Source organism: Gouania willdenowi, chromosome 6, assembly GCF_900634775.1.
Source record: "Gouania willdenowi chromosome 6, fGouWil2.1, whole genome shotgun sequence".
NCBI classification, from domain to species: Eukaryota; Metazoa; Chordata; class Actinopteri; order Blenniiformes; family Gobiesocidae; genus Gouania; species Gouania willdenowi.
In genome coordinates this window covers 45,200,693-45,228,613 of record NC_041049.1, presented here as the reverse complement: position 1 = coordinate 45,228,613, position 27,921 = coordinate 45,200,693, and the positions used below count along the sequence as shown (strand labels likewise).

At 39.7% G+C, this 27,921-nt stretch overlaps 1 protein-coding gene across 5 annotated transcripts in view; it reads left to right on the top strand.

Annotated features, from left to right (window-relative positions):
• The window catches only part of znf469 (zinc finger protein 469), a 335,089-nt gene extending 307,584 nt beyond the window's left edge, over positions 1-27,505 (top strand). For all 5 annotated transcript variants that reach the window (XM_028451156.1, XM_028451157.1, XM_028451158.1 and 2 more), the window contains one exon: positions 14,938-27,505. In XM_028451156.1, the coding sequence (XP_028306957.1) occupies positions 15,066-26,492 (11,427 nt within the window). In that variant the 5' untranslated portion in view covers positions 14,938-15,065 and the 3' untranslated portion in view covers positions 26,493-27,505. The remainder of the gene's footprint in view (positions 1-14,937) is intronic.
• The last annotated feature ends 416 nt before the right edge of the window (positions 27,506-27,921 follow it).

Below are 27,921 nucleotides of genomic sequence, written 5' to 3'. Positions count from 1 at the left end.
CAAATAAAATTGTAATCCTGTGAAAAGAAAATTGTGTGCTCGTTCATATTACACGTTAAATGCGACTTCTATCAGTTTAGAGTATGAACTGAATGCGACCTGTGGTAATACGTGACCACGCACACACGCAATGTGCCATAACAGTCAACTATTTTTAAGAAAAGAAAAAAAATGTTTTTTTTTTATTCTGGGAACGTACAATTGTGACGTTTATTGCATTTCAATGATGTAAAGTTTGGGTAAATGAGACCTGGCCATGCATTCAGAAAGTAGTCGCATTACAAAATATCCGATATGTATTGGATTTAGGAGCAGGAATGCAAGTGGCCTGGGTCAGATTTAGAAAAATTGGATTTGTGCAGTTCAAACTGTCTAACAGATTGGATACAGTTGGTCGTATGTGGGCAAAATAATTGGATTTGGGTCACACTTGCCTGCAGTCTGAACGTGGCAAAGTGAGTATTCCAGAAAAACCACTGCTGATACAAAAGCATTTCCATCCTTTCTGGACCACTTTATAGTTGTTCTAAATTCTGAACCTGACGTATGAATGTGGAGGGTTTACATATTGTGATATACTGTATATCAGTTGTTTCCATTAATCCATATGTCCCCATCCCCTGCTTATGTTTACGCCCCCAACTTGTAGAAGAGAGGTACAGACGGCCTGGCAGACACAGACGCACCTCCCTTCACCTCCCTTCTCTGATAAAACTTGCTACGCACCGGTGAAAAGACATTTTTATTTCAGTTTCTCAAAAGAGGAATATTTTGATTTTTAAAATAGTCATCCTGAGGTTGGTCTGGGAGAAGCAGGGAGGAGCGTCAGACAGAGGATGAATAAGGTCCTGTACTCGGCCCCTGTGTGGACTGAACCCTACGGTTTTAGCTTTTTTCATCCTTGGCACACAGGGTTGCCTGTGAGGAGTGGGTCGGAAGCAGGAAGTGGTCGTGTAAGGCGATCTGCAAATTCTGCACAGAGCTCCTTTCAAAAAGCAGACCTCTCTGTCCCATTTGACACAGCGACACATCAGGTAGTCGTCCCACATCAGAAACAAGGCACATTCACCTGGGACCAATAGAGGATGAGTTTCATGATGAGAAGAGGATGAAGCATGAGAAAGCAGTTTGCTTTGAGATTACGTTCCTCACAATGCACAAAACTTTTCAGACAATGTCAATAAACGGTGTTTACAGTGGAGATAATGGACAACCTTTTGAGTTGAGTTAATATCTATGAAGCCAACACTCAGAAATAAAATCGAAATAAACCAGCCACCAATTTGGAATTACCATTTTCATTCAGAATTAAATTGACATGGTCAATTTAAAAAGGATTTAACTTTTGTTCCAAATTAAAGCTCTCATGTAAACTTGGCCATTGATGAGTGACGTATTTTAATTCTTGTAATTGTATTTACTAAAGCAGGCCCTGATAATGAGTGCAGGGGATTCAGACACATATGCTTATTTTTAATTTCTTCACCCTTTCTCCTCATGTCTCATCATAGACCTCCTGTTTCTCATGGTTTGGGTATTTCCTGCAAAGGTTGTGGATACATTACAGAATTTTATATATCTGTTTTAATATCCCATCATTGTTCATCATCTCCTTTACAAGGTAATTATAGATAGTTTTTCAGCTGCATATGTCAAGAGACCAAACACTTAGTTAAATTGCGTTATAGGAACGGAAGGAACAACTTATCAATCATGTTCCCCCTCTCTTTTGCTTTGATTTTTGTGGCTTTTTTTTTTTTTAAAGATTTTGCTATAAAGTGGTTTGAGTAGACTGGATTCTTCCTTTTAGGTACCTTCTACATTTAAGACCAAGTTAGGTGAATGTGACGTGAACTAATTTCACTCAGTGTGAAAGAGCCGTTTGTTCAAGCAAAGTTATTCTTATTGTTTTCCAGAACTATTTTGGGTTCACACAAGCTGCTGAAATGTGCAAAAGGCTTGAGACTCCAGAATAGAAATGATGTTTTTTTAATGGTGTTTGTTTAGGCAGGGAGGATAAAGTCAAGTGTATAAGTGCACGTCATCAACCTCGTTTGAGTTGTACTTTCACTAGATTTAGAGATAAAATGTAAAAACAAGAGCAGTCAGAGAGAGAAAAGCATCTCTGCCTAGCACCAAACCTCTGTTTCTGGGTCAGTGATCTTGATTAAGGTACCATGATTATTCACACTTTAAATGCTTGGAAGAAATGTCTAGGCCCATTAATAACCATACAGTAGGTCCAAATGTATGGAAATTGCAATTAGATGGGCAATCTTGATCCGATCCAAATGAAACTTGGGGGGTGATTTGAGGAACCAACCCGCCATAACTATGTCAAATGTCATAAAGATCAGTCTACTACAAACCAAGATATACATGTTTGAAATGTTGCCAATAATGAGAGAGATTGATGTTTCGATATTTGAATCCAGAATCAGTATATAGATCCTAATCTCCGACAAAATGTACTAGAATCTTCCATGGTGTAAGGCAGTGTTTTTCAACCTTGGGGTCAGGACCCAATGTGGGGTCCCCTGGAGTTTAAATGGGGTCACTCCAGATGTCTACTAATTACTAAAAAAAAAAAAAAAGAAAAAATACCAGTAAAAAACGTGAGCTGGGTTTAGACCGTCGTGAGACAGGTTAGTTTTACCCTACTGATGATGTGTTGTTGCAATAGTATTGCAACAACACATCAGTATTAGTATTAGTTTGTCACTAATCGTGGCTACTCTGTAATTGCATCACAGCATAACAAACATGAACAAAAACTAACTGAAGAAAAAATGTCTTTAGGGTTGTCAGAAATTCTTGATATCAAAATGTGGTCACAATCCAGAATAGGTTAGAAACCACTGGCATAAGGTCTGTTTTTGGTTAAAAAATTGGTCAAAGTGCATTAAGTGATGTATTCCTGCTAACAAACAAGCAAATAAATATCATGTCATTGACATTAAAGACAAAACATACACAAAGAGACTCTCAAAGAATCAACCTTGCCGTTTAACCACGCCTCTGCTAAAAGGCCACTACAGAGCCAATGTCCTACTGTATTGTGGCTGTGCAAATTATTGTAAATGGTGTCATGCACTGACTCAGGCTACTGGGGCCTGCCCAGTAATTGGGTCATTTGGACATTTCCTCAGGCTATTTAAAGAGAAGCAGGCGGAGTGAATTTGGAAAATGCTGGTACTGACTCACGCACACAGCGGCTGGAATTCCCACTCCATCCCTGGCCCATGGGCTACTGATTCTGGCATTGATACAAATTGAACCCAAGAAGGAAAGAGTGAAAATAATATATCTGACTTTTTTATTTTTAATGGCCACACTTTCCACCTCGTCTTTCACCCTATGTCCTGGAAATAGATTGGAGAAAAACATTGCTCTTGTTTGCCCCAGATACACTATATCTAAATAACCTCAGCTCAGGATTTGAATTTTCGATTTCTGCTTGTTTACTTTTGCCTTTAACTATGATTGTCAATCATGTGCTTGCTCCAGCAATGTTGGTCCTAAATCTTCTGCAAATGTTTTTATTTCCTCCCAGCCCAAAGCCGCCCACCGTTCCTGTACGGAATACTCAGGTCAGGAGATTGGCTTTCATGGGGTGGGGTTTAGAAACAGACCCTCTTATAGGAGACAATAAAGAAGAGATAAAGAGCAGATGTAAAGAGGCACAAGGCTGATTCTTTTGAAAAGGAAGAAAAGAGAGAGAAGACACTTGCTTGTAGAAACTTTTAAGGGATTTTGTTTCAATCTGATGTTCATATTTCAGAGCTTGTTCACTCATCATAAATTTACCTGATACAAGTCAACAAATAACAAATGACTTCCTGTCTCTGTCAGCATTATTCCTTTAAAAAGAAATATTACTGCTTTTAAACACTGATTGTTCTTTTGCTTCCTGCTAGCGCCATCGTGTCCACCAGGGGGGCTCAATACTTGGAGAAGCATTATATTTATATCAGAAACATTTTAATCATCATAAAAATAGAAATGTAATGACTGAATAATAGTAATAGTGTAAATATTTCAATATTAACTGTATTGCTTGTCAGTCTGACTTGAGTAGTCATCTATCACAGTCATGTATTGATTTAATAATCTGTTGAACTTATGCTTGTTGAGCAGTTTTTTTTTGTTTCGTTGTGTGTTTACACACACTTTGTGACGATCACTGAATGTCTTTGTGAGCATTACATTGCCTCATTGATCGTACCTGATGAGGCTTTGCTTGTTAAACTGCAAGTGGACTTGGTTTTATGATGGATGATATAAGTCAGAGAGCAAGAAGGAACTTGGGCTTTGAGCTTGCAAAAGTTAAAACTGCAGGAAATGATGATTATTTTCATCAGAGGACAATGTCTAGCTCTCATAGATCAATAAATCAAAGATTATTTGCAAAATAAAATTGAAAAAGGTGAAGATTGCTGCTCAAAATGTAGTTTTCTTTTTCACTCTCCTATTGATATTGTTGAAAAAGTTTGGTGCATTGCATTGTGGGATGTACACGGATGCATAGATGTGTTTTTATTTCATTCTTGAGTTTCTTTGCCAGACAAAGAGGACAGTGATTGGCTTCACTTCATTTTTGATGTAGTTCGTTCCCGGTATTCCCTTTGATATCACCTCACAGTGCAGGAAATTCAATCATCTTTCCGCGTAAACCCAAAAATAAATATCTGCCGTTGTGTTGCTGCAGCTTCCAGTCTGTGAAAACACCAGAAATGTATCAATTTGCAGGGTTTTTGGGGGCAAATGCAAGTAATCACAGGAGTTTGTTTTACAATTCTTTATTTACTTTAAATTAGCTTCTTTAATGGTTCGGGGCTGGATGGATAGATGGATGCACAAACGGTTAGATGGAGTGTGTTAATAAGATTGCAGTCGACTGGAAACTCAGCTGTCGTCTGACATGTACAACATTAGATGAAAACAAACCTCAGTCAGTGTTACAAGTTGAAATCTTACCTAAAGGTGAAAGGTTATCAGCGCGCCCTGCAGGGACATACAAATTCCGATGTGACGCCATGATTTTCTATCTAAAGTTACTCAATGTTAGTTTGAAATGAAGAAAGCAGCTGACATGCAGTGATAATTTAAACCAAAAACATTTAAACTGTTTATGTGTGTGAAATTTTTGAGGTCAACTCAATTCAGGTTTATTATTGGCAATAAAAAATACAGTATTTTATTCCTGGGCTGCTCAAAACATCAGGCAAAAATCCTTATTTAGCTTAGATGAGGCTGTGGTACTGTATTATTATTTACCATTTGTGCATAATGTGTGACAGGAGGCAAACAAGAAAGCCTCAGTTACATGGGCGCAGTGATCTACAGCTGTACTTGTCCGTGCGCGCTTGTCTTACGTGACGGATTCATTGAAGCTAAAGTGTCAGGTCAGTAAGGAGACGTGGAGTCCCCAGAGGCCACTGACACACACAGGTTGTAACTCTCCTCGTGCAGGCCCAGTCGCATCTTTGGACTTCAACTAATGTGCTCATGGCCCCCAAGCCTCTGGCTTCCATGAAGGATATCTGCAAGATTTCATGGAGCAAAGCAATAACTTCGTACATGAATTATAGAAGCTTCCTTTGTTGTTTCTTAGGTCTATTCATCTACTATTGAAAAACAGAAATCAATTAAAAATGTTCAGAAAAAATTATAAAATCAAAAACACTTAGTATTCAGACAACTGAATAACAACATAGATAATCATAGCATGTTACAAAAAGGATGCAGGATGAAGTTATTATATATCTTGCCTCCCCATTGAATTCCTGTGTAAGATTATTAAAAGATTTTAGTACTTCTTTGTTTACCTGTTTGTTTGTTCTCTTTTTCTCTCAATTTGTCGGACTGTCAAAGTAGGATATTTATGATTTCCTTTTCTGTGTGTGTGGCTTTAAGAATTAACACCAACTAGGCCGTAAATCCTTTACTTTTTGTTTACTCTTGTGGGAGGTCCTTTTAACTCTTCACTAGAAAGAATATTTCCCCCACGCATTGACCACCTTTCAAAACCCTTGTATGCTGAGCTAAGTTAAGAAAATAGTGTTAGCTAAAAGGGTTTTGATAACTCATTTTTGTTAAGTTTGATTATAATTTTTTAGATTATTTTAACTTCCTCCAATTTAGTAGACACAAGTCCAATAGATACATCCATACTGCTCCATCTCAGTTATTTCTTGTTTTCCTCAAAAAATCTCTGCTAAAGTCACTTCCCAAGAAATTTCTGGTGTAATTGTGGTGAGAATGAAGCAAAAAAAAAAAAAAAAAAAAAAAAAAAAAAAATATATATATATATATATATATATGTGTGTAAGTATCTATATTGACATCTTATAATCTTATAAGCTCAGAATTATAATGTGCATATAATTCTACCATTACACACTTGTACCTGAAGGTGGTTGAACACAGACATGAACATTGAAGAACAGTCATGTGTTACAGGACCATCTATAAGGGGGAATAAAGGGGAGGATTTTTGGGGTCCATCCATAAAGTCAGTAAAATGATGGTCCATTGTTCTATGAATCTGTGATAACCACCTTTATTTATTTATCTGAATAATATCCACTGTTATCCAGGAAGTTTATTTTTATTTGCGCCAGAGTATATAGTCATATTTACAGTTGTAAATCCTTGTTTTAATCAGAAATAAAATAGGTTAAAAGTGACAAAAATTGGTGGAAAAGGTGGTGAAATGAGATTTTAAAAACGACAGAAAATAGTTCAAAATTGCAAATTAGAGTGGCCAAAAACAGACAGATTAAGTGGTAAAAAGGTTTCAAAGTGTGGGCGTGTTGGGGTAATGTAAGAAGTGACAGAAATTGCAGTAAAAATATATTAAAAAAAAGTGATAAAAATTGGTTAAAATATAACAAGTTTGGTTTACGGGACTCCACATCCCACAATGCAATACGTTTTTTGACTGTGTCAATAAGAGCGTGTTTGCAGTGGGATTAAAACAAAATTTTAGGGGGCATTTTTCAATGTTTTATATCTTTTTTTAAGCAAATGTTATTTGATTTATTGATCTATGAGGCCTAGACTTTTAACTCTGTTAAAGAATTATCGTGAGTTGCTCAACTGCTTTTACCTTGACAGAAAACGGGACAAGCTAATATTAATTTGCTAGTGGAGGAATAAAGAACGAAAGACAGGCAAAAGAGGGTTTTTATCGTTAAGGAAATGGTTTTTATGGTTAAAGGAAAGAGTGGGATAATTTTGTCTAGCTTGCTTTTTCAATAATATCCTCTCCTTCTAGTCGTGTTTGACAATACATCACTTGCACTACCTTTCCATTTCACAGCCACATACTGTAAGTAATATTCAATAGACCTGCGGAAATACGGGAACCAGTGACAGAGAAAAAAAGGGAAAAATAACCCCCTAAATGCACTAAAACAAAGATTCCATCATGTTTGTGGAATGTCGTGGTTAGCAATATGGAAACAGACAGAGTCTAAAATCCAGTGGTTAAAAAAAAATAAATGAAAGGGGAAAAAAATGTCTAAGAAGAGGAAAAACTTCGGAGGTGGTACAGAGAGCCTCTGGAATTACACACCAGAAGCCTTTAGACATGCACACTCACACACATGGTCTTTCCATCTTCCCCACTGAGCAGTTAACCAGATGAAGTGAAGGGTGGGGTAAGGGGTGCTGGTGTTGGTGGTCAAGAGGTAACAAGCCTTTCACTGGAATGCTGAAAGAAAGCCATATTTACAGCATTTTCATGGTTTGTATAAAAACGTTTAAAATTACATAAAGGACAATATTATCATCCCTTTTTAGAGGTTGTGGAATTGTGGCTGGAACTCCTCCGATAGGTCACAAGCCACAGTTCGCACGTTAACTTCCACAGCTTCTGTTTTAATAGCAGTGTGGTGGGCGAACTGTGAAAGTGTACCATGCATCACTCACATATCTCTTTTCCTCACCCGGACTTTAAACAGACACGAGCGCAGCGATCTTAGAGGCAAATTGCCTGCATAATGGATGTTTCCAAAAATACTGAAGGGTAGGCAAGCACGCTGACCGAGGTATTGGCGCCGCGCCTCGACGCGGGCCCGAGGCCAGCAATCCTCGCTGTGCATTTCCCTCGCTGGACAAAGTCCTGTTGGGAGAGGTGTGAGGAAAGCAGTCAGACAGAATTTATTTAGCCACCTGATACACACACATACACACACATGCACGTACACACACACACTTCTTTACACAACCTACTGGGCTATTGGGCTTCTGACATTGACTCAAATATGTTTTCCCCACACTGTTTAATGACAATCTGGCCTCGCAATCATCTCTCATCTTTATGTTTTATCTGAATAATATCCACTGTTATCCAGGAAGTTTATTTTTATTTGTTCCAGAGTATATAGTCATCTTAAATATGTAAATCCTTGTTTTTATCAGAGATAAATTGGGTTAAAAGTGACCAAAAGGTGGTGAAATGGGATTTTAAAAAGCACAGAGATAGGTTAAACATTGCAACTCAGAGTGGCCAAAAACAGACAGAAAACGTGGTAAAAAAGGGCCAAAGTGTCAATATTGGCTTAAAAGCAGCAGAAAAAATAGGAACAATTAGTTTAAACTGGCAAATAATGGGCATGAAATATGGTGAAAAGAGGTTAAAAGTGACAATAATGGGTCAACGTGTGCGACATTAGGTGGGAAAAGTCGTGGAAAGAGTTTAAAAGTACCAAAAATTTCTTGAAAGTAGAAAAAAAATGTGCAGAAAAGGCATTGAAATTTGATGGAGAAGTGGCAGAAATGGGAATTATGTAGCAAAAATTAATTAAAAGGAGCACAAATGGGATCAAATTGTTCCAAAAATAATCTTAGTTTCTTGAAGGCATCTGGCGAACTCCTCCCAGTGTCTCACGACCCCGAATGGAGTCCTAACCCCAAGGTTGAGAATCCCTACTTTAGACTGTGTGATGGTATGTTCATGCTTGAACATCTGGAAATAATGCAGGAGAAGGGAATCTCCCCCTGATGCCAATTATTGATTTGCCTTATTATAAAAGAGGCCATTGTTTGCTGTGCATTGCTCTCCTTTTGGCTCTACAGAGGTTTTCATCTCTGGGGAGTCATTGTCCTTATGAAACAACTATTTTCAGTGTTATCTACACAAATATTAAATTGCTGCCCTGTTAAAACTACCTATCATAACGTATAATTAGAACAACCAAACAGGATTTATTAAAGTTTGGAATGTTTTAAATGTCGGAAAGCTTTTGAATTTCATTTTTGAATCACAAACCGAACAAAACTAAAGCCGTTGTTTTATCACTAGCTGCAGAAAAAGCTTTTGATAAAGTAGACAGTTCTTTCCTCATTGCATATTTCAGAAATTTGGATTTGGAGACTCATTTATAAACTGGATTTCCAAAACCTGAGTCTGAGATAATGGTGTTACATTCAAAAGGTTCATTTTGAAGATTGGAACAAGATGGTGATGCCTATTCTGTCCTTTGGAAACTGGAAATTGTCAGATTGAAGGCTTCTCAATTCTCGGAACACAAAATTAACTTTTTTGCAGATGATGTACTTCTCTATTTGGAAGAACCAAAAACCTCAGTATAAGAATTGTTCAAACAAATAACAATAATTGCTTGGAATTATCCAGACCAGAACACACAAGTCATTGTGTAACATTAAATATTTGGACATTAATATTGTACCACATTTTTTTTCAGATTTCTTGCAACAAAAGAGTGTACCCATCTAGAGAGCGTAACTAACCTTCCAATTTTCTCTTACCCTGAGTTTATGATTAGGTGTACATTTGACATTTCTCCGTCTTTCACAGGAGCAGCAGGTGTTCCATTCTCAGCCTGAGTTTTTTTTTTTCCACCTGATCCATGTTTTCATTCCAAGCAATTGATGAAATTGTGACGCCATGCACAACACAATAGATTGATTAACGTGACGGTTTCACGAGATTGGGTTGTTCGGCCTGAGTTTGGGACTATCTTAGTGTGAAAGCAACCAGAGCGTTGGTAGAAGGATGCATCAAGAGTGAGACACACTTTTTTTCTGTCAGACAAACCTGCCTTATCAAGAGCAACTGATTCTCAACAAATAGGTAGTATTTTGTCTTGATCTCTCTTTGCACACATCTCATTTCTTTTTAAACAATAGCACTTTAAACATATGTTTTACCACACTTAGAAACTATGTACGTACTTTTAAATGTTTGATATCTGTCATGGACTAAAGTAGAAGAAGCCAAACCACCAACCGTGGTAGATCTGGTCTGCTTTTACTCTCAAGGTTTGTCTTATTACTGACTTGACATCAGCAGAAATGTTCAGTAGCTCAGAAAAAGGAGGTTGGTGTGTTTTTAGTTAACTGATTGTGATATGTAAAGCCAGTTGGTGGCTTTTGTCTTTGAACATAAATGTGCTGCGATGTGGGACGGTTGGATATGATGCAATGAGCTGATAAGAGATTTTCACAGTAAAACTACTACCAGCACGTAATTAGAGACAGAAACAGTACATAAAACACTTGAAAACAGCAGGTAAAAAGCTGTTAAGAAATTAAATATACATTAGGTCATGAGTTCCAATCAGAGCATAGTAGACTTACTTTAAAGTTATGGACTTACACCCCCATACACAAAGACACACATGGGGCCCAAACCACAAAGAGAGCCGTTTCTGAGCACTCAGCAATCCCAAGTACCAAGGTGGTGTGTGGTGACGCCATATGGGGCCAAAGCTTTAGAAATAATTCAAGAGCGGGCCAAAAAAAAAAACCACACACTCAGCATTACAGAGCAATAGGCCTCAATGATAATATAATACGTTAATATTGTATAACTTCCTCTAAAACACACTTAGACCAATGCAACAATTTTTTTTTTTTTTTTTTTTTTTTTTAAGATAAAACTTGAAATTACTGCTTGAAAGTTTATTGAAGAAAAAAAAAAAAAAACCCATCCCTGAGGAGCAACTCAAAGCCATGGAGTGGTGCCTGTGCAGCAGTTAGGGGTTGAGGGACTTGCTCAACATCCCACAGTGATGGCCCGGGTGAGATTTGAACTGGTGACTCTCTGATTAAAGGCGCGCTTCATTAGCCACAAACACTCTCTTATTGACATTTTCTGAAAACTTTGGCAAATTGCATTGTGGGATGTGGAGTCCAGTAGACCAACACATTGAAGTGTTTTTCCTTCATTCTCACAGTGATTTCTTGTGTTTCTTCACCAGACAAGGAGGACAGTGATTGGTTTGGCACCATTTTTGTTCTGGTTTGTTCCCAGTATTCCCCGTGATATCACCTCACTTCGCGTGACAATCAATGTCGGCCGGATTCTGATCTTTCGTGTAAATGCAAAAATAAACATCCGCCATTGTTTTCAGCTTTTTGCTTCATGAAAACAACAGAAATGTGTTGGGAAGTCACTTTGGCAGAGGTTTTGGGTGCAAACACAAGAAATCACGATTAGAATTAAGTAAAAACACTTCAAAATCAAAGTTCTTTGATCTGCCATTTTTGATTTATGAAGCCTACACTATGGAATCATCTGAAAATAAATTATCATCTCCAGCATCTTCAAGGGAATGATGGCTTAGCTTCACAGGGCTAAAGGGGAAGTGGACAAGGCCGTTCACATAAATAACGGCTTATTCCGTGTCCACTGACAGCTCAGGCATTGGTGCTACTTCTGTGAAGTCCTTGTGATCGTCATTCCCCTCTCTTTATGTTGCTCGCGGCGCTCATTTTCAGGCCAAAACCACAGTGCCAGACAAGGCGAACGCAATAGAGCCTATGATGTATGATTTTGACTGTTGACTCTGCAGCGGGCCAGAGGACTACCTGGTGCAAATGTTAGCATTCAACCCAATTCCTCCTACCATCACCGCTGATAGCTGGAGACATTGTGGCATTTAGAATGCATGGAGCTGTAAGGGGGATGTGATTTTTCACGACCAGGCCTAAACTGTGCCATGTCTGAGTTCCTTGAGCACTTTTCAACCTGTTACATACCTCTGAGAGTTTTACCACAGGAAGAGTCGAGGAAACTCATGATATGTATCTTATAATTCAGCTTCTCTGGTGGTTTTTGTTTTAGTTATGCTGCCCTCCACAAACACGTCTGCCAGCGAGGACAAAGAATGGTGTATTTAGACCAGACATGCGCAGCTAGAGGCCCGCATGCGGCCCAGCGGTCTAATTTTGTGTGTCCCCAAAATGATAGACGAACACACAAAAGAAAGACAAAATTACAAAAACTTACTCCAAAAACACACAAGACAATTGCAACAATAAAAAATGACTTCTTGTTACTAAGTGGCAACAAAAATACACAAAATACTCCAAAAACACACAAAACAATGACAAAAAAATGAGGAAAATATCAAATACTTAAAGTAAAAACAAAATTTGGCAAAATTACTCCAAAAACATACAAGACAATAACAAAAAAATGGAAAATTTTATCAAATTACTCTAAAACTGTGGCTCTTGCCAAACCAACTCAAATCAAAGGAGAAAAGCACTTATAATGTAATGGCTGTTGTATACTCCCCACAGCAGGTTTGTTTACGATCCCAGAATTGATAATTTATCCTTCCTGAGGTAGTTGTCATCTCTCCTATGAGCAGCACTAATGATAAATCAAACTGCCTGATCTAATATTAGGCTCAGTGCCAAGACAAAAAGATACAACCTCTGACTGACAAAGGATTTTAATGATGTGACAGGGGAAAAAAGCTTTTTTAAACAAGTAAAGCAGACATGGCCTGCCATATACAGCCCTTTAACACAAAAATACACAAATTTACTCAAAAATTACACAAAACAACTACAAAAATACCACAAAAATAACAGAAAAGTGTACAAATAACAACCAAAACAAACAAAATGATTGCAAAAAATGATTTGCTCTTTGCTGTATTGATGCTCAGATTGGTAAATATTTAGAATGCTGACATGAATGTTGATCATTTGAATCTGGGATCCAATACAATCACATTTTTATGGCCTAAACTGTGATTTAAAAAAATTGCCCATCTCTGAAATGAACTGTGTTTGGCTGCAGCTTTTTTGCATTTAAAAAAATAAATGATATAAATAATTTATGTAATAGTTTTTTTTTTGTTTTTTTTTTTCATGCTTTTATTTGAAAATATTATGCTCATTATTTAAAATGCATATCACCATTGAGTGCATGGTTCTCCATATACATTGTTTATACTGTTTAATTATTGACAAGGCAAATTGCTTGCATGTGCAAACCTACTTAACAATAAAATGCTTTCTGATTCTGGACTAACAATAATAATAGTGACCTTTGTTTATGAGCGTAGACATATTCACAATATATTTTCACATTTTTCATCTTTGCACACATAACGTGTCCCCAAATGGTCTGAAAATGTATGGCAAAGAGAAAGAAACACATCTCACCTGTGTTGTGTTTAACCTGAGGGAAAGACTCCATGTACAAAGCTCACGTGCCAGAATCTCTGGGATGCAGTTTTTTATGTACTTCTCACAGGTTAAGACCCTACTGAGTGAAACCACCAGAGCACCCCTAAAACTCAGGAATGTTACTTGCTCAACAACACTTCATCAAGGAGGAAAAGAGCCAAAACAGAGGCTTCAAACTAATTCTTTTTGGTACACCTTATAGTGAAAATGCTTGAAACCTTCCAGCACTTTCAGCTTTGATATTAACCAGTGGAGGTGGACAAGCTGGTGGAATGGAAGTTTGGTGGCTGAGCCAGGAAAGTCCATGTTGCCACTAACTTGAAGTTTCATTTGTTTGGAGCAAAAAAGAAGGAATGAAATGGAAGGCCAACGTAAACTATATTTCAGAGCTGTGTCTGGGATGCCTGAGGAAAGGCAACAAATGTCAGCGTGCCCATAGTTCTCTCTGTCTAAACGCTAGCTAAGTAATTCTGGATATTCCTCCGTGATCTAAACCTGAAGCCCTCTATAGCAATAGAACACTGTAGCATTGTGCTTCCAAGACTTCTGTGAATCATTTTCTGGCAGTTGCTCTAGATTCCATGTACTGTAGTTTTTCACATCCTAGTCTGTACAACTGCTTTATCAATTCAATACCAAACAGGATTTCCTGTTTTTAGGATGATCTGCAACTGTGATGTGCATAAAATTCACAGTTAGTTTAAGGAAGAAACTTTTTATTTCAATGACTCTGTTTAAATGTTCTTTCCATATCCAATTCTCCAATGAATAGAAGTTGTGTTTTGTAGATGTCATGACTTTTTCTATTGATTTCAAATGCTGTAGGTCTTGTTTGGGACCTTTAGTATTACAATAGCGCTCTCTGCTGGCAGTACAGGAAAGGTTTTTTTTAATTTCCACTTAGTTATTTAAAGGACAGCACGCACTATAATAAAGTTTGATAGAAATGTCAGATAGAAGTATAGTGTCACTAACTCATCACCCCCCCCCCCCCCCCCCCCCCCCTTTACTATTCATTACTTTACAAAGTGTTTTTAAAGTTTTTGTTTTGTATATACAGTATATATATATATATATATATATAATACTGAGAACACCTTAATCAGGTTTTAACTTCCAAAGCCAAACATAAAGTAAGTCATGTCAAAATTCACATTTTCATATTTTTCATATTCATATTTATATTTTTGAGGCATCTAAAGTTTGAAATATTGAACATATATTTTCAAATCTTATATAGGGAAAGAAGAACCTTTTGTGTTTTCATAATGTGCACAAATACTTGGATTTAAATAAATGATTTAGCAATAAATCCATCCTTTGTGTAGGTTATGTGTTACCAGATCAATACAGTTTTTTATTGTCTCATTGTTATGTTGTGTTTTTTATCCAAAAAGAAAATATATATATATATATATATATTATAATAATGACATTTAAAGTAAAATTTACTCCTTTTTTTAATCTTTTTTCTTCCAGCCCTGCTTTCCTCTGGTATCAGGCCTGCTGTCCATGATGAGGGTGAAGAAATAAAGGCATCCTGGTCAACAATGTCCCTGTCTGCCTGGAAAGCACTCCTTAGGAATTAACCGCACACATTGTGCATCATGGCAGGGGAGACCCGGCGACTGAATGTGGTGAAAGAGGTGGATGCTGAGTCCAAACTGCAGGATGGGGGAACAGTCCTGGAGCAGCAAAGTGACAGATCAAAAAAGGAGTCTTCGGAGCACTTTTCCAGCACAGGCACTGACACCAGAGCCAGCAGCAAGACAGCAAAAGGTGAAAAAGTAGAAAAGGAAAGGGACTGTCCGCAGCAGCGTGAAGCTGTCATACGTCCACAGCAGGCTGGGAAAATTGACTTCCGATCATTACAGAACAGATCCAAGTTTCCCACCGACAGGACGTGGTCAAGTGGAAAAGGCGGTCCTCAGTCTCCAAAGGGTCGCAGCCGAGAAAAGGCAAAGCGGTCGGGAAAGGCAGAGCGTGGAAACCCGCAGCAGTTGTACAGACTAAGCATTACAAATCCTCGGACCATTGGTATTGCCTACCCACAACAGAAGGTTTTACCACCCAAGACTTTAGACCCAATCCGTCGACCTGTTTCAGGAACCTACAGGTTTAATGTTCCAAGCATTCCAGAGAGAGAGGTCGAACAACAGCAGGAAGAGCTCATTTACAGCCGCCACTTCCAGGAAGCATCCTCAAACCTTACCTCTCCGAGCTATACCTCACAGGCACTGAGTTCCCCTAGTGGAGCAACATCCCACCTACATCCATCCCTGTCACAGCAACTGCAGCCCCCTTCAATGGAGAACAATGGTGCACAGTCGGGGAGTCAGCTGACTCTGACCGACTATCAGCTGGGTGGCTCCAATGCATGGCAGTCTCCTGAAAGAACTTTAAATGGTGCTAACTATGAGGTTTTTTTACAAAAACCAACCGCGCTGTCTGAAGCCAGCAAAACTGGTGCTTTCATACCTAGTCAGTTTCAATATGGGTATTATTTAATGGAAGAATCAACCTCAGACTCTTTTTCCTTGGAACAGAACCAACAATCCCAAGACTTTTCAAACTCCTCGCACGGTTCTGTTCATGTAACCCACAACGCTCAGTTTGGAAACCACCACCAGCAGAAGCCAGATGATCAACCCTCCTGCCCCCAACCTCCACTGTCACAGTTTATAAAGGTGGTGCCGTCATCCATTCCCTGCCCAAGGAATCTGAGCGAAGACTCCACCAGCAGTGACAGCTCTGGCTCCAGCTCACTGCAGTCAGAACAAGGAAAGACTCTCGTCTCTGCGACTCAAGACGGCATTGGCCCAGCTGATAGCCGAGATGATGCTAATACCTCAGAGAGTAAGAAAAGCTGCCACCCGAAAGACACAACAGCAAACCAAAGACCACTTGTTCAAGGAAGCGTGCATGCAAGAAGTGTTACTCATGGTTCAGGCTCCCCTATTCACTTTGCTAACAAACCATTTACTAACCCTCCTGTCAATAACATACACACAGCTTCAATGCCTTTTGATAAAAACATCAACAACAACAATCTCAACAGGATACAACACGTATGGGAGGGGCATAACAAAACATATCCCCCAGCAGAGCAAAATACTTTTCAGTACACTGATATGAATGATAAATTTATGTTCCAAAACCAACCAGCACTTGAACAGGGGCCAAATTCATCTAAGAATAGCCGAATGTCTTGGCAACACAGTCAGCTAAACCATAACCGAGTTGAGTTCTCGCGGCCAATCAACAAACAAAAATTAGCTTACATAATTCCCCCCTCAGATTGGCAGGATGATAACAAATCTAATAAAATTAATAACCATAAAACCCCCGGCTCATTTCAGAATGCCAGAACTTCAAACCAAAGGCAGGAATCCTTAAAGCACAGCAGTAACACAGTTTCAACCTTTAAAGTAGAGATGAGCCATGCACAGGTGTGCGAGGCCAAAAACAAGACTGTGTTCTTTAATCAATCTGTGTCTACTGTGCCTCCCAGGAACTACAACTATCCCCCATTACAGGTCCCATCTATGGGACTTATGATGGTGTCACCTTATGAGTCCCCTTTACCCTCCCCCGTTCACAACCCTGCATCCAGCAGTACTTGCTCATCACTCTCCCCGACATCCAACAGCCCCGTTAACAGCAGTTCAGAAGAAAGTCATATGACAAAGACTACTCGCCTGTTTTACCACCAGCCCCAAAGCAAAACTCAGTTACCCACTGATCAGTTAAGCACCCATACACACCAGTTTCATTCTGATACTGCACGAAGCCTTCTTTACACACAAGACAGATCAAAAGACGACATGATGGGCTACTTGCAAAACAATACCCCCCCGAAGGCAGCAATGGGTGGGATGAAAGGTTACATGGATAGCTTTGGGATGGAGCACCACCAGCCTCCACCACCATACTCCGCACATCAGCTATTAGCAAGCTCTTTAGCCACGGCAAACCTCGACCAATTAGATGTGCTCCTGACATGTAAGCAGTGTGATCAAAATTTTAACAATCTTGCCTCTTTTTTGGGCCACAAACAATATTGTTCTCAGCACACAATTGCACAAAATGACCTAAAAGGCCATTCAAAGATAGAGGACCACAGAAAATGTCATACAGAACCAACAAAAGCTGTTTTGGCTGTGTCAAATGCTTCAATGTCAAGGTGTTCTTCTGACCTTCATCTTTCTTTGCTGGGTCTCAACAAAAATGGCGAACTTGTATCTGAGAATGAAACAAAAGGCCAAGCTAAAGAGGATCAAATGAAACTCGGCTTGTTTTCAGGAACAAATAACCTCCCTGTTCCTCTTCCTGAGTTGGAGATGGAGGATCCCAAATTAGATAGCCTAATCACGGAGGCGCTAAATGGACTGGGATATCAGTCTGACAATGCAGAGATTGACAGTAGCTTTATTGATGCATTTGTTGATGATGAGCTCTCCACAGTCAAATCCTCATCAAACAAACAATGTCTGAAGAAGAAAGAATCCATGTTTTTTGAGAGCAAACACAAACAGACAGTTGATGACAGGTCTTTCACATCCGGAAAGTATTTTAATGACTCAGATACTGAGAACCCTGAGAAAATGTCTTTGAATTCAGAACAAGAAAAAAATAAGGTGAAAAAAGAAGTCACTCATAAAAAGTCAACGATTGCCTCAAGGGAGAAAATATGGCAACAAGGCAGCAAAGTGAAAGAGGCGAGAAAGTTGTGCAAAAGTGAGGATGGAAACACAAGCACACAAAGGTTCATCTTATCCAGCAAGTTTTCAGAGCGCTGTGGTCTTAAAAGCTTTCAGGAAAACTCTGTACTTCGAGGGTCAACACCCTCACAGTCCTCCACATCCCCCACATTGAGATCAGCAGTGAAAGAGAGCAAGAGGAAAAGCACGGGAGGAGGCACCTGGAGCAAAGAACTGATCCACAAAATAGTTCAACAGAAGAATAAGCTTAATAAGCTCCATGTCAAAGGAACAAAAAACCTTCAGTTTTCCTTAGTGATGGAGAGATTAACTCCCTCTGTGCAGAATCCTGCATTCGGGGAGTATGACTACGTCTCGGACACAGATGATGAATGTGAGCCAGTGAAGATCGCGAGCCAAGGCCGTCTGAACCAAAGCAGTCGATGTAAGTACACGTACACAAAAGAGTGCAAATGGCGAGCGAGAAGTGAGAGGGATCAGGCAGCATGGAGACGTGAATCCAAGGAGTGTTTCGAAATGAAAAAAAGTGAAGAAGTCTGCCTCTCACCTGAAAAACCAGATTCCTACCTAAGAATCAGGAGGAGGGGAAGCCGGTCATCCACAAGCAGCGAACACAGCACCTCAGTCAGCGTTTCCAGCGATGGACTCAACAGCCCTAAAAGTACTGACTCTGACTGTGAGAAAAAGACGGACATAATGAAAGAGTGTCCTGAGCAAGAGCACAATGACAAGTCATCCTCGCAAACGTTATTCAAACAGTCCAGCACATTAGCACTGACTTTCACCAAGTCCGTCAAAAAGTGTAATAGTGACAAAGCCATTCTTTCTGAAAACAAAAGCAGTGTGAAAGATGTTACCAAGTACCACTCAAATACAGAATTTATCAGCCTTCTGTCATCCTCCCAAAAAAACAAAGACTGTATAAAAATGGAAAAAGGGAGAAGCTCTCAAACTAAATCAAGAGACAAAGTTTTGCAAAAAGAAACCAACTCAGTTATCAGTTCAGACAAAAACAGAACAGACAAACTCTACCAATCAGAAGAACTAGGTGTAAATACCAGATTACAAAAGTTGGATTCAGACTCCTCCAGCAACACCAAAGAAACTGATTTCAATATTGACAGAATCCCAAAGAGCAATGAGAGAGAAGGACCTGAAGCCACACAACTGGAGCTATCAGACAGTTCTGTGTTTGAGCAGCCTACTGACAGTGTCCACGTGCTGAAAGAAAATCTCTCTTTAGTCAGTGATGTCGACACGCATAAGCCTGCATCTCTTTGCACGTCCCTGATGGATGATGTGTGCCTTTCTCCAAATGAAAGCCAAAGCCCGTTAATACAAAAAGACCCACTTCACCTCATGCCTTACCCTTTAGACCAGGAGCAAACGCTCATAAAATCTCCACTTACCTTTGACACCTCATCAATGTTTGGAGAACTTACAGGATTTGACAGTGGACTTTACTCAGAGATGCCAATACAGAAAGCTAGTTTTAACTCAATGGACAATGCCACTGATAAAAAGGAAGAGTTTGTCTCCTCTTTCTCTCCTTTTCTAGAACAAAGAGACTGGAACCTTATGGTTAGCCCTGAGCTTCCAGATGAGATATCCCAGTATAAAGACAACTCTGAAAAAGCAAATGAAAAGAAGCAAGATTACCATCATATTCCTTTGTCTCTGCCAGAGAAAATAATTGACTACAGTGCAAATCTGACCAGCTGTGCATCCGAGGATGAACTAGAAATAAAGAGAATAGTAAATGAGCTTGAAACCCAGCTTCAGACCACCAAGTTGGAAACCCCACCATTACTCACTCAGGATATCCATAAGAACCTACAAATGAGCAAATTTTCACCTTTACGTCTGGGTGACGAGTCAGATAATGAGGGCAGCGGTTTGAATATGAAGTGCCCGGTGCAAACAATGGAAGTAGAAGACACAAATACGCCTTCAGAGTGTTTCCCCCAACCTGGACTTGCATGGTCCAGTGACTTCCAATTTGCATTAATGGGTGAGCATCACAGTGCCCACACTCCAATTCACAATGAAACAGAGGCACTTGAGGATATCACAAAGAATGATGCACATGCAGCAAAGCTGATCCCCACAGCATTGCACAATGAACAACAACAAGCCCAAATATCCAAAAACAAAACAGCTGAACAACAAAATATCATGGAAACAAAGGAAGCGATGTTGGAGGAAAAAAGATATACAGAAAATCTGATAAAAAGTCTGGAGGTGATATCAGACTCCATCTTCAAAAAAGAACCCATTCTATCAGAACACAACAGCCCATGTGAGGATTCTCTCCCAAACCAACAACCACGAGAAACTGAATGTCAGGCATCTGATAGTGACAATCCAAGTGAAAAGGATAGAAAAGAGAATTCATTATCACCTCTGAGTATCAGTGAGGAGAAGGATAAGACTGAAGCCATTCTCCCCTACCAAGCTGACCTCACAGTCAGAGGCTGTCGGCCAATTTCACCACAGCCATGTGAAACCACAGAAAACACTGCTTACATGACTGGGTCTCAAGTCCTTCTCGGGGGGAAAATCACTACGTTGCTTGAATTTACCGACAGCTCAAATGTGACGACACGCAAGCTGCATGAAGTTGAGGACTCGTGCGAAAAAGATACCATCAAAGACAAAGTGAATCCCTTGTTTAAGATCAACCATGGAGGCCAAGAAAACTCCACCACAGACATCTGTGTAGAAGAAGAGGATGTAAAAGGACAGTCAACAGATCAGCTATCATCCTTGGCATCAGATGTGTCACATCTTGATGTGATGAAAAGTGCTTTACAAACTGTTGATAAAGATGATAATCCTGAGGCTGGGCTTTTGAACAACAGTTGTGTTGACTTGCTAAATGAAGAGATATCTGTTAAACAATCAAAACAAGATAATTTGCATGGGCTTGGGTTTTCTAATAGCTTTAGCCATCTTGACACATTTAGTGAAACTGAAATGCCGGTACAGATTGTAAACTCTGTTAGACCCTGCAGTCCAACACTGATTAAAGCAGATACAGAATGTACTAGCCACGATTCACCTTTCCAAAGCCCTCAGCCTGTTGTCAGAGGAAACAATGTGCTAACTCTTTCACATGGTGAAAGCTTTATTGCCAGTGACTCCAACATGAATGTTTCTTTAACAAGTGAACCAAATATTGTCTTGGATTCTATTCAAAACCAAAAAAAGGTATTAAAGGTTCAGTGTCTTCCTGTTAATTTCATGGCAAGTGAACAAAACTCCCCATCCAGTGAAGAAGAAGAAAACCAAAGTGTTATATCAGAAATTGCCTCTTCAAGTCTTCTTTTATCTACGTCCCCTACAAAATCAGAGCAGGAAAAGTCTGACAAAAAGGGGGAGATATGTTCCCTGCAAAAATCTATCAATAAGAGCTCCGTTCAAAATGAGAAAGATGTCCAAAATGAAACCAAAGACCAAAATGTGAAAGAGGCTTCAGATGGAGGTGAAATGATGCCAACAAATAAGGAGCCATATTCTTTGATAAGCCCTCCACACCTTGACTTAGGAGCTTTGGAGAGCTCTGAAAACATCCAAACAACAATCAGTACAACACAACCAGTGAATGCATTAGATGGCCTCCTAAAAAGCAATCTAATGTTCGATTTCAAAATAAGCACTCTCAACTACACAAGCGTTTCAGATGAACCTCCTCAACTACACCAATACAACTACATTCCAAACTCACCTCCCAGTAAACCAGAAGAGTATCTAAATATCAAGCAGAGACTTGAGAATGACTGTCAACCAGGCGACCTGAATATTAACCCAGCACTGATTTTTGAAAAACCTGAAACAGATACAACAAAATCACTGAACACACACGCTGCAGCTAAAACATACTTGACGGAAGAACCAGGGATTTGCCAGCCGAGTATTAAATTCTCAAGTTTTGATTTTGATATTCCAGATGAGTTCAAAACAACCAGATCCGTAGCTGCTGAAGAAAAAGCAAAGTTGGAGGTTTTCCAACATCCAGTCAAACCTGTTGAGAATTTGGACCTTTATGCTAACACCATGAACAAAGCTGAAAACGATCCCTTGGGATCCCAAGAGGTTACCAATAAGGATTGTTTACTTCTCAAAAAAGACTTTTCAAATGATTCACCAACCCTCAAGTCTCTCATCCTCTGTGAAAATGATCAACCACCTCCTGCACTGAAGCCATCAGGGAACCAGCCCACAATAGATACAGTGCAAGACTCAGCAGCCCCTCAAAAAGTTCAGAGCATCACTCAGGATGGCAAAGTGCATTGTGACATCTGTTTTATGTGTTTTAGGACTGTGCCAGGTTTAAAGAGACATAAAGCCATGAAGCATTTGGTCAGAGCTAAAAAATACACTGACCCACAAAGTGCAACAATAAGCCATCAGGGGAGTGTGCCTAGTCATGAAGCACCACAAGTTACAGAGAAAAATCCTGAAGATGATCCACAGACCTGTTACACAGCTAAAACACATGAGCTTCCCGACATAGGTAGTGCACTCATATCTAAAGTTGCATCAGAGACCAAATCTGTCCTGAAGAAAATGGCAAATCAGGATGCAGTGGCAACACATGTTAAAGACCATCAGAACTTTTCACAGCCAGAAAAAACAAAAAAGGACAATAAAGCTAGAAAAAACAAGAACAGTGAAGCAATTATAAAGCCTGACCTATTCTCTGATGAGCATCTAAATGTAATCAAAACAGACATACTTCAAGCAATATCTCCTGACTTCAAAAGCAGTGTGGTACAAGAGCATGACAAATCACAGAAGGCTGAGACAAAAATAAATGATTCAGCAACAGAATCTACAAACTATGGTCTAGACAGTTCATCCCAGTGTTCATTAAAAGAGAAACATGTGCCAGGTAATGCTGTGGAGCTTCCCCAAGAAACAAACACAGAGGACATTACGGTGATGGCAGATACGGAAATGTCTGCAGATCATGAAGTAAAAGTTGCTGTATCAATAAACAAAGAGAGGATCAGAGAAAGTGACGAGTCTGGTAGGAGAGTGTGTGGTGTTGAGAAGAAGTGTGAACAGAAAGAACCCCAGGAGGGAAAAGCTGCAGCTGACACAAAATCTGAAAAATGCTCTGATGAATTGGCTACTGTCCCCTGTTTGAATTCTTCCCCTCTCTCATCCCCCGGCATTAGCCCTGATCTGAATGCCTTACTCGACGATGACACCACATTTTCACAGCTGTTCCCTAGAGATGAGGAGGCAAAGAGGAAGAAATGCTCAAGGGTATACAGCAAAAGAAATAAAAGACAGACTTTGCCAGCTCATGGAAGTGGAAGTCCTCACTATCTTCCTCCCGAAACATTTGAGCAAAATAAAGACTCAAGGAAAGAATCGGAGCAGGTAGTTGTCTACAATCAAGCAAAACACTCTGCATATGAGACCATTTCTATTGATGATGCAATCATGTTAAATATGTGCCATAACAGCTCAATAGAAGCTAACATAAAGCTGCAGTCCCATTATAACCAAAGTGATGAAAAAGAAAAATGTGGTAAAACGGAAGAGGCCAGCAACAGAGTTGATAAATCTCTAACAGAATGGAGAGGCACCACAGACTTCTTTGGCTTTAATGATGGCTCAGCTGTGAAATCAGACCCCAGCAATCATAAAACAGAAGTGTCAACCACAACAATCTGCCCCCCAGTGCCGACCGTCCCACACACAACAGAGCCAAGTCCTACAGAGAGCGTACAACCCTTCCACAGCATTGACATCCAAAACATCAACACCACTTTTCAGCTTCCTGAAATTCAGTTTTTTGATCCGAATAAAGACATTTCAGTTACTCCTCCTGTTGAGACTGTCAGCCCGGTGCAAACGAATGATGACAAGTCAAAAAAGGTCACCGAGCGACGTGGAAGGAAACGGCAAGACGGCGTGATAAAGGTCAAGGATAAGCAATACAAGTGCAAAGTATGCTTCACATGGTTTCTCACACTCGGAGAGTTAAACTTTCACAAACTCTCTCACAATCCATCTCCACCTCCGACCTGTTACATGTGCGTTCAGCGCAAATTCAGCTCCAGGGAGCAACTGAGAGACCACCTGAGGGAAAAGCACGCAAAAAATAAGACGGGCATCTGGACCTGTGGGATGTGCCTTAAGGAGATATCCGATGTGTGGATGTACAACGAACATTTGCGAGAGCACGCCACTCAGTTTGCCAGGAGGGGTCAAAGTCAAGGCTCCATGATGGGTATCCCGGGCTGCTTCATGCAAGAGACCGCAGTGAAGAACTTTATCTCCTCCATCATGCAGCAACGCCCAAACAAAGCCAGCAAAGCTGCAAAAACTCAGGAAAAAAATGCAGAAACCATCAACAGAGAGGAAAATAACGATCAATCAAAACTTCATAAAACAAAAAACAATGGATCATCAGGGAAGCAGAGTGGATTAACCCCAATGGAGGTGCTCCACAAAACAGGCGCCCCAAAAAGTGTGGAGATGCACCCTAACTGCAAAGATCCCTCAAGAGACTGCCACCATTGTGGGAAACAGTTCCCCAAACCCTTCAAACTCCAGAGACATTTAGTGGTTCACAATTTAGAACGTATATTCCTGTGTCACAAGTGCCCCGTCACTTATCAGGAAGCCCAAGATCTCAAAGATCACCTGCAGAGAGCGCACAAGGAGGTAGAGGAGCTGGATTCCAAGCACACCACACTTTACACCTGTGAGCTTTGTGCCGATGTCATGCACGTAATAAAGAAATCCTTCATTTGCAGCACCTGCAACTACACCTTCTCCAAAAAAGAGCAGTTTGACCGTCACATGGAGAAGCACCTATCAGGGGGGAATAAAATCTTTAAATTCCGTGGTGTGCTCAGACCTGTCAAAGTATCTGTATCCAAAGAGAATGAATGTGATTCACCTGCTAACAAAAAGAGGAGAATCTGCTCTAACAGCCTGCAAGAAAACAGCTCTGACAGTGGAATCGCTAGCGTAAGTTCAGTGCACTTAAATCAAAACTCTGACACACCGTCTTCGAGGCCCCCTCTGTCCACGGCTGACGACTCCACACAGACCGCTGCCAATGAATACCACAGTGACACCAACAATACAAATGTGAAGACCGAGGAAATGGCTGAGGATTATTCTGAACTACTTGTTGAGCTGGATAAATGTATTCATCAGAACTCATCAGCATCCAAGAAAGAGGATTCAGTTCCATCACTAAATCTCTGTCGAGAGGAAAATGGAAAATTAGTTTCTGAGTCATATGATGTGAAAACAGAGAATGACTCAGTCTGCATTAGAGTGGAGCCAAACTCATGGTCAGCGACCAAGGAGAAAAGCAATCTGGGGGAGCAGACTTGTGAAGCCAAAATAGGACCCGCTCGAGATGACGCCTCTGAGAATGAAACTACAACTGACTCACATTCACAGCATGACAACACTCCTGTCAGCTTAGGAGAAAATCAAGTGGTAGTAGAGAGTTCTCAGTCTGAAAAGCAAGAATTGAACATACAAACGATAGACCAGCTGAGGGATGTTGAGCCAATTCCCAGTGTTTATAGTACTGTCAACAAACAGCAGCTATTATCTCATGGTGCTGAGCAGGAAAGTAGCAGTCATAACGACATCGTCTCCTCGGCCCAAACGAATGACATCATGAAAAGCAGCAGCACCAAGGCTACAGAACCCACATCAGTCTTTCCCCCGAGGGGTTTGGCTAGTGCTGCTGCATCTGCTGAGGACAGAGAGACTGTGAAGCCACAGAGGAAACGAAAGGACATGAAACCCCCTCACAACACACAAAGGGTTTCCTCCCCTATGACACAGGAGAACTTTGATATTGATGCTCGAGCCAGCAAAAAGTTTCGTTCAAACAAGTATGCAAGCTCTTCTCTTCAGCGAAAGTCGGACGGACCTAATGATTACCCTGTGCTGTCCTCTGTGCGGGACGATGTTGTCAGCAATAAAATAGTTTCCAAGTGCAAGACCATCAATTTGGATTTACAGTCAAAAAGAAGTTTGCTTGATAACTGTACACCAAAGAAAACCGAAGTCGTTACCCTTCAAAATGGCAATTATAAAACCAAAAAGGGAGCCTTGGGAAGATCATTACATTCTTCGTTACCCAAAGTTCCCATTAGTCATACTTTTAACAAATCTAGGCCAAAAGTGGGGATCAGGTTAATGGAGAGTCATTCTTATCGAACTGCTGAGTCCCAGAACAACCTCCTGAGCCAACTGTTTGGCCAAAAACTCACTAGCTTTAAGATTCCTCTGAGGAAGGATACGTCGGAATCTCTTAACTAAGGAGGAAACTGAACTGTCGGCTTTTCATTTTCACAGTTCTAAATGATTCATTAAGTTGAATGAGATTGCACAGCTGTTTTCTGTGAAATGCCTTCTTTAAATACTTACATAGTCACTTTATGTCTTCTTTGTATATGTGTTTGTGCTACACAAATTAATGTGAGGGCGAATGGCAGATATGAACGTTGGGTTCAAAACATTTATATGCTTGGTTGGAGAAATGAATTAACTTTTAAGAGATTATATGTCATTTATCTAATGGACAGAGTTAAAAAAAAATAAAATACTTGAAATCTCAGTAAAGTATGAACTTTTAAGAAATGCATGTCTATGTCAGATTCACAATATGATTTGTTCAAGCCTGTAAAGGACCAAATGACGTCTTAACTGACTCAGACTGTTGTCTGTGCACCTTTGTTACAAACTTCTAGCATAACTGTTTTGTATCTTATTTTTTGTATGTTACTGTACTGCATTGACATTCATCATATTAGCCTTTTTTATAAACATCACTTGGTGCTACATCGTGTTTAATAGTAATGTGAATGCCAATGTCCTCAGAAGGGAACGTGTAAATCTGTAGCAAACGCAGTTCACACATGCAACTGTTGTTTATCCAATATACTGTGCAAACCATCCATGCAATTCATATGTAGGCTGATGCAACACACAAAGGAAAGCTTTCTTGGACATGATGGTCCCAATGAAACCTGCATGCACTGATTAAAAAAAAACTCATACATGACACAAAAAAGCAATCAACTGTGTCTGGAACTCCAAATGTTTTAATTATGAATAGTATTTTACAAAGTCAACAAAAGTGCTTTATCTTGTTAATACTGTATGTATCTTACATTGTATAATATTGTAGGTAGACTATTATTTGGTGTTCAATGCTTCATGTCAAAGTTCTATTTTAATAATGTGCAAAAAAAAAATGAATCTCATTGAAAAGAAAGGGAAATGTGGTGTCTTACAAAGTTGCAAAGTGGTTCACTAAGTGCCTCTTTTATTATTATTATTATTATTATTATTATTATTATTATTAAAGATCCGTACTGGTCTCTTAATGCTTCTCTTCTCCTTTGTTTGTGATGTGTTGTGAGCACTGATATGAGCCTGAAGGTGAAAACATATGAAACTCTTGACAACGTTTGACATTTCACATCTTCACGTCTGGGTTTCAGAGAGATCACTGATGTTCTGAAGCTGCACTTTTCCACTGGCCAAGATTAAGGATTAATAATCTCTTCTGAATAAAATACATGTTGCATTGTTAACCAGATAATGCAGAGCTCCAATTTTTTTTCAATTTGAGAAAAATTTAAAAAAGCATGCATACTAAACATTTTCTACTTAAACATTAAAGTAGCGATTCTCAATTTTTTCAAACAAATTTAGGACATTTTGTTTATTGGTAATACATTTT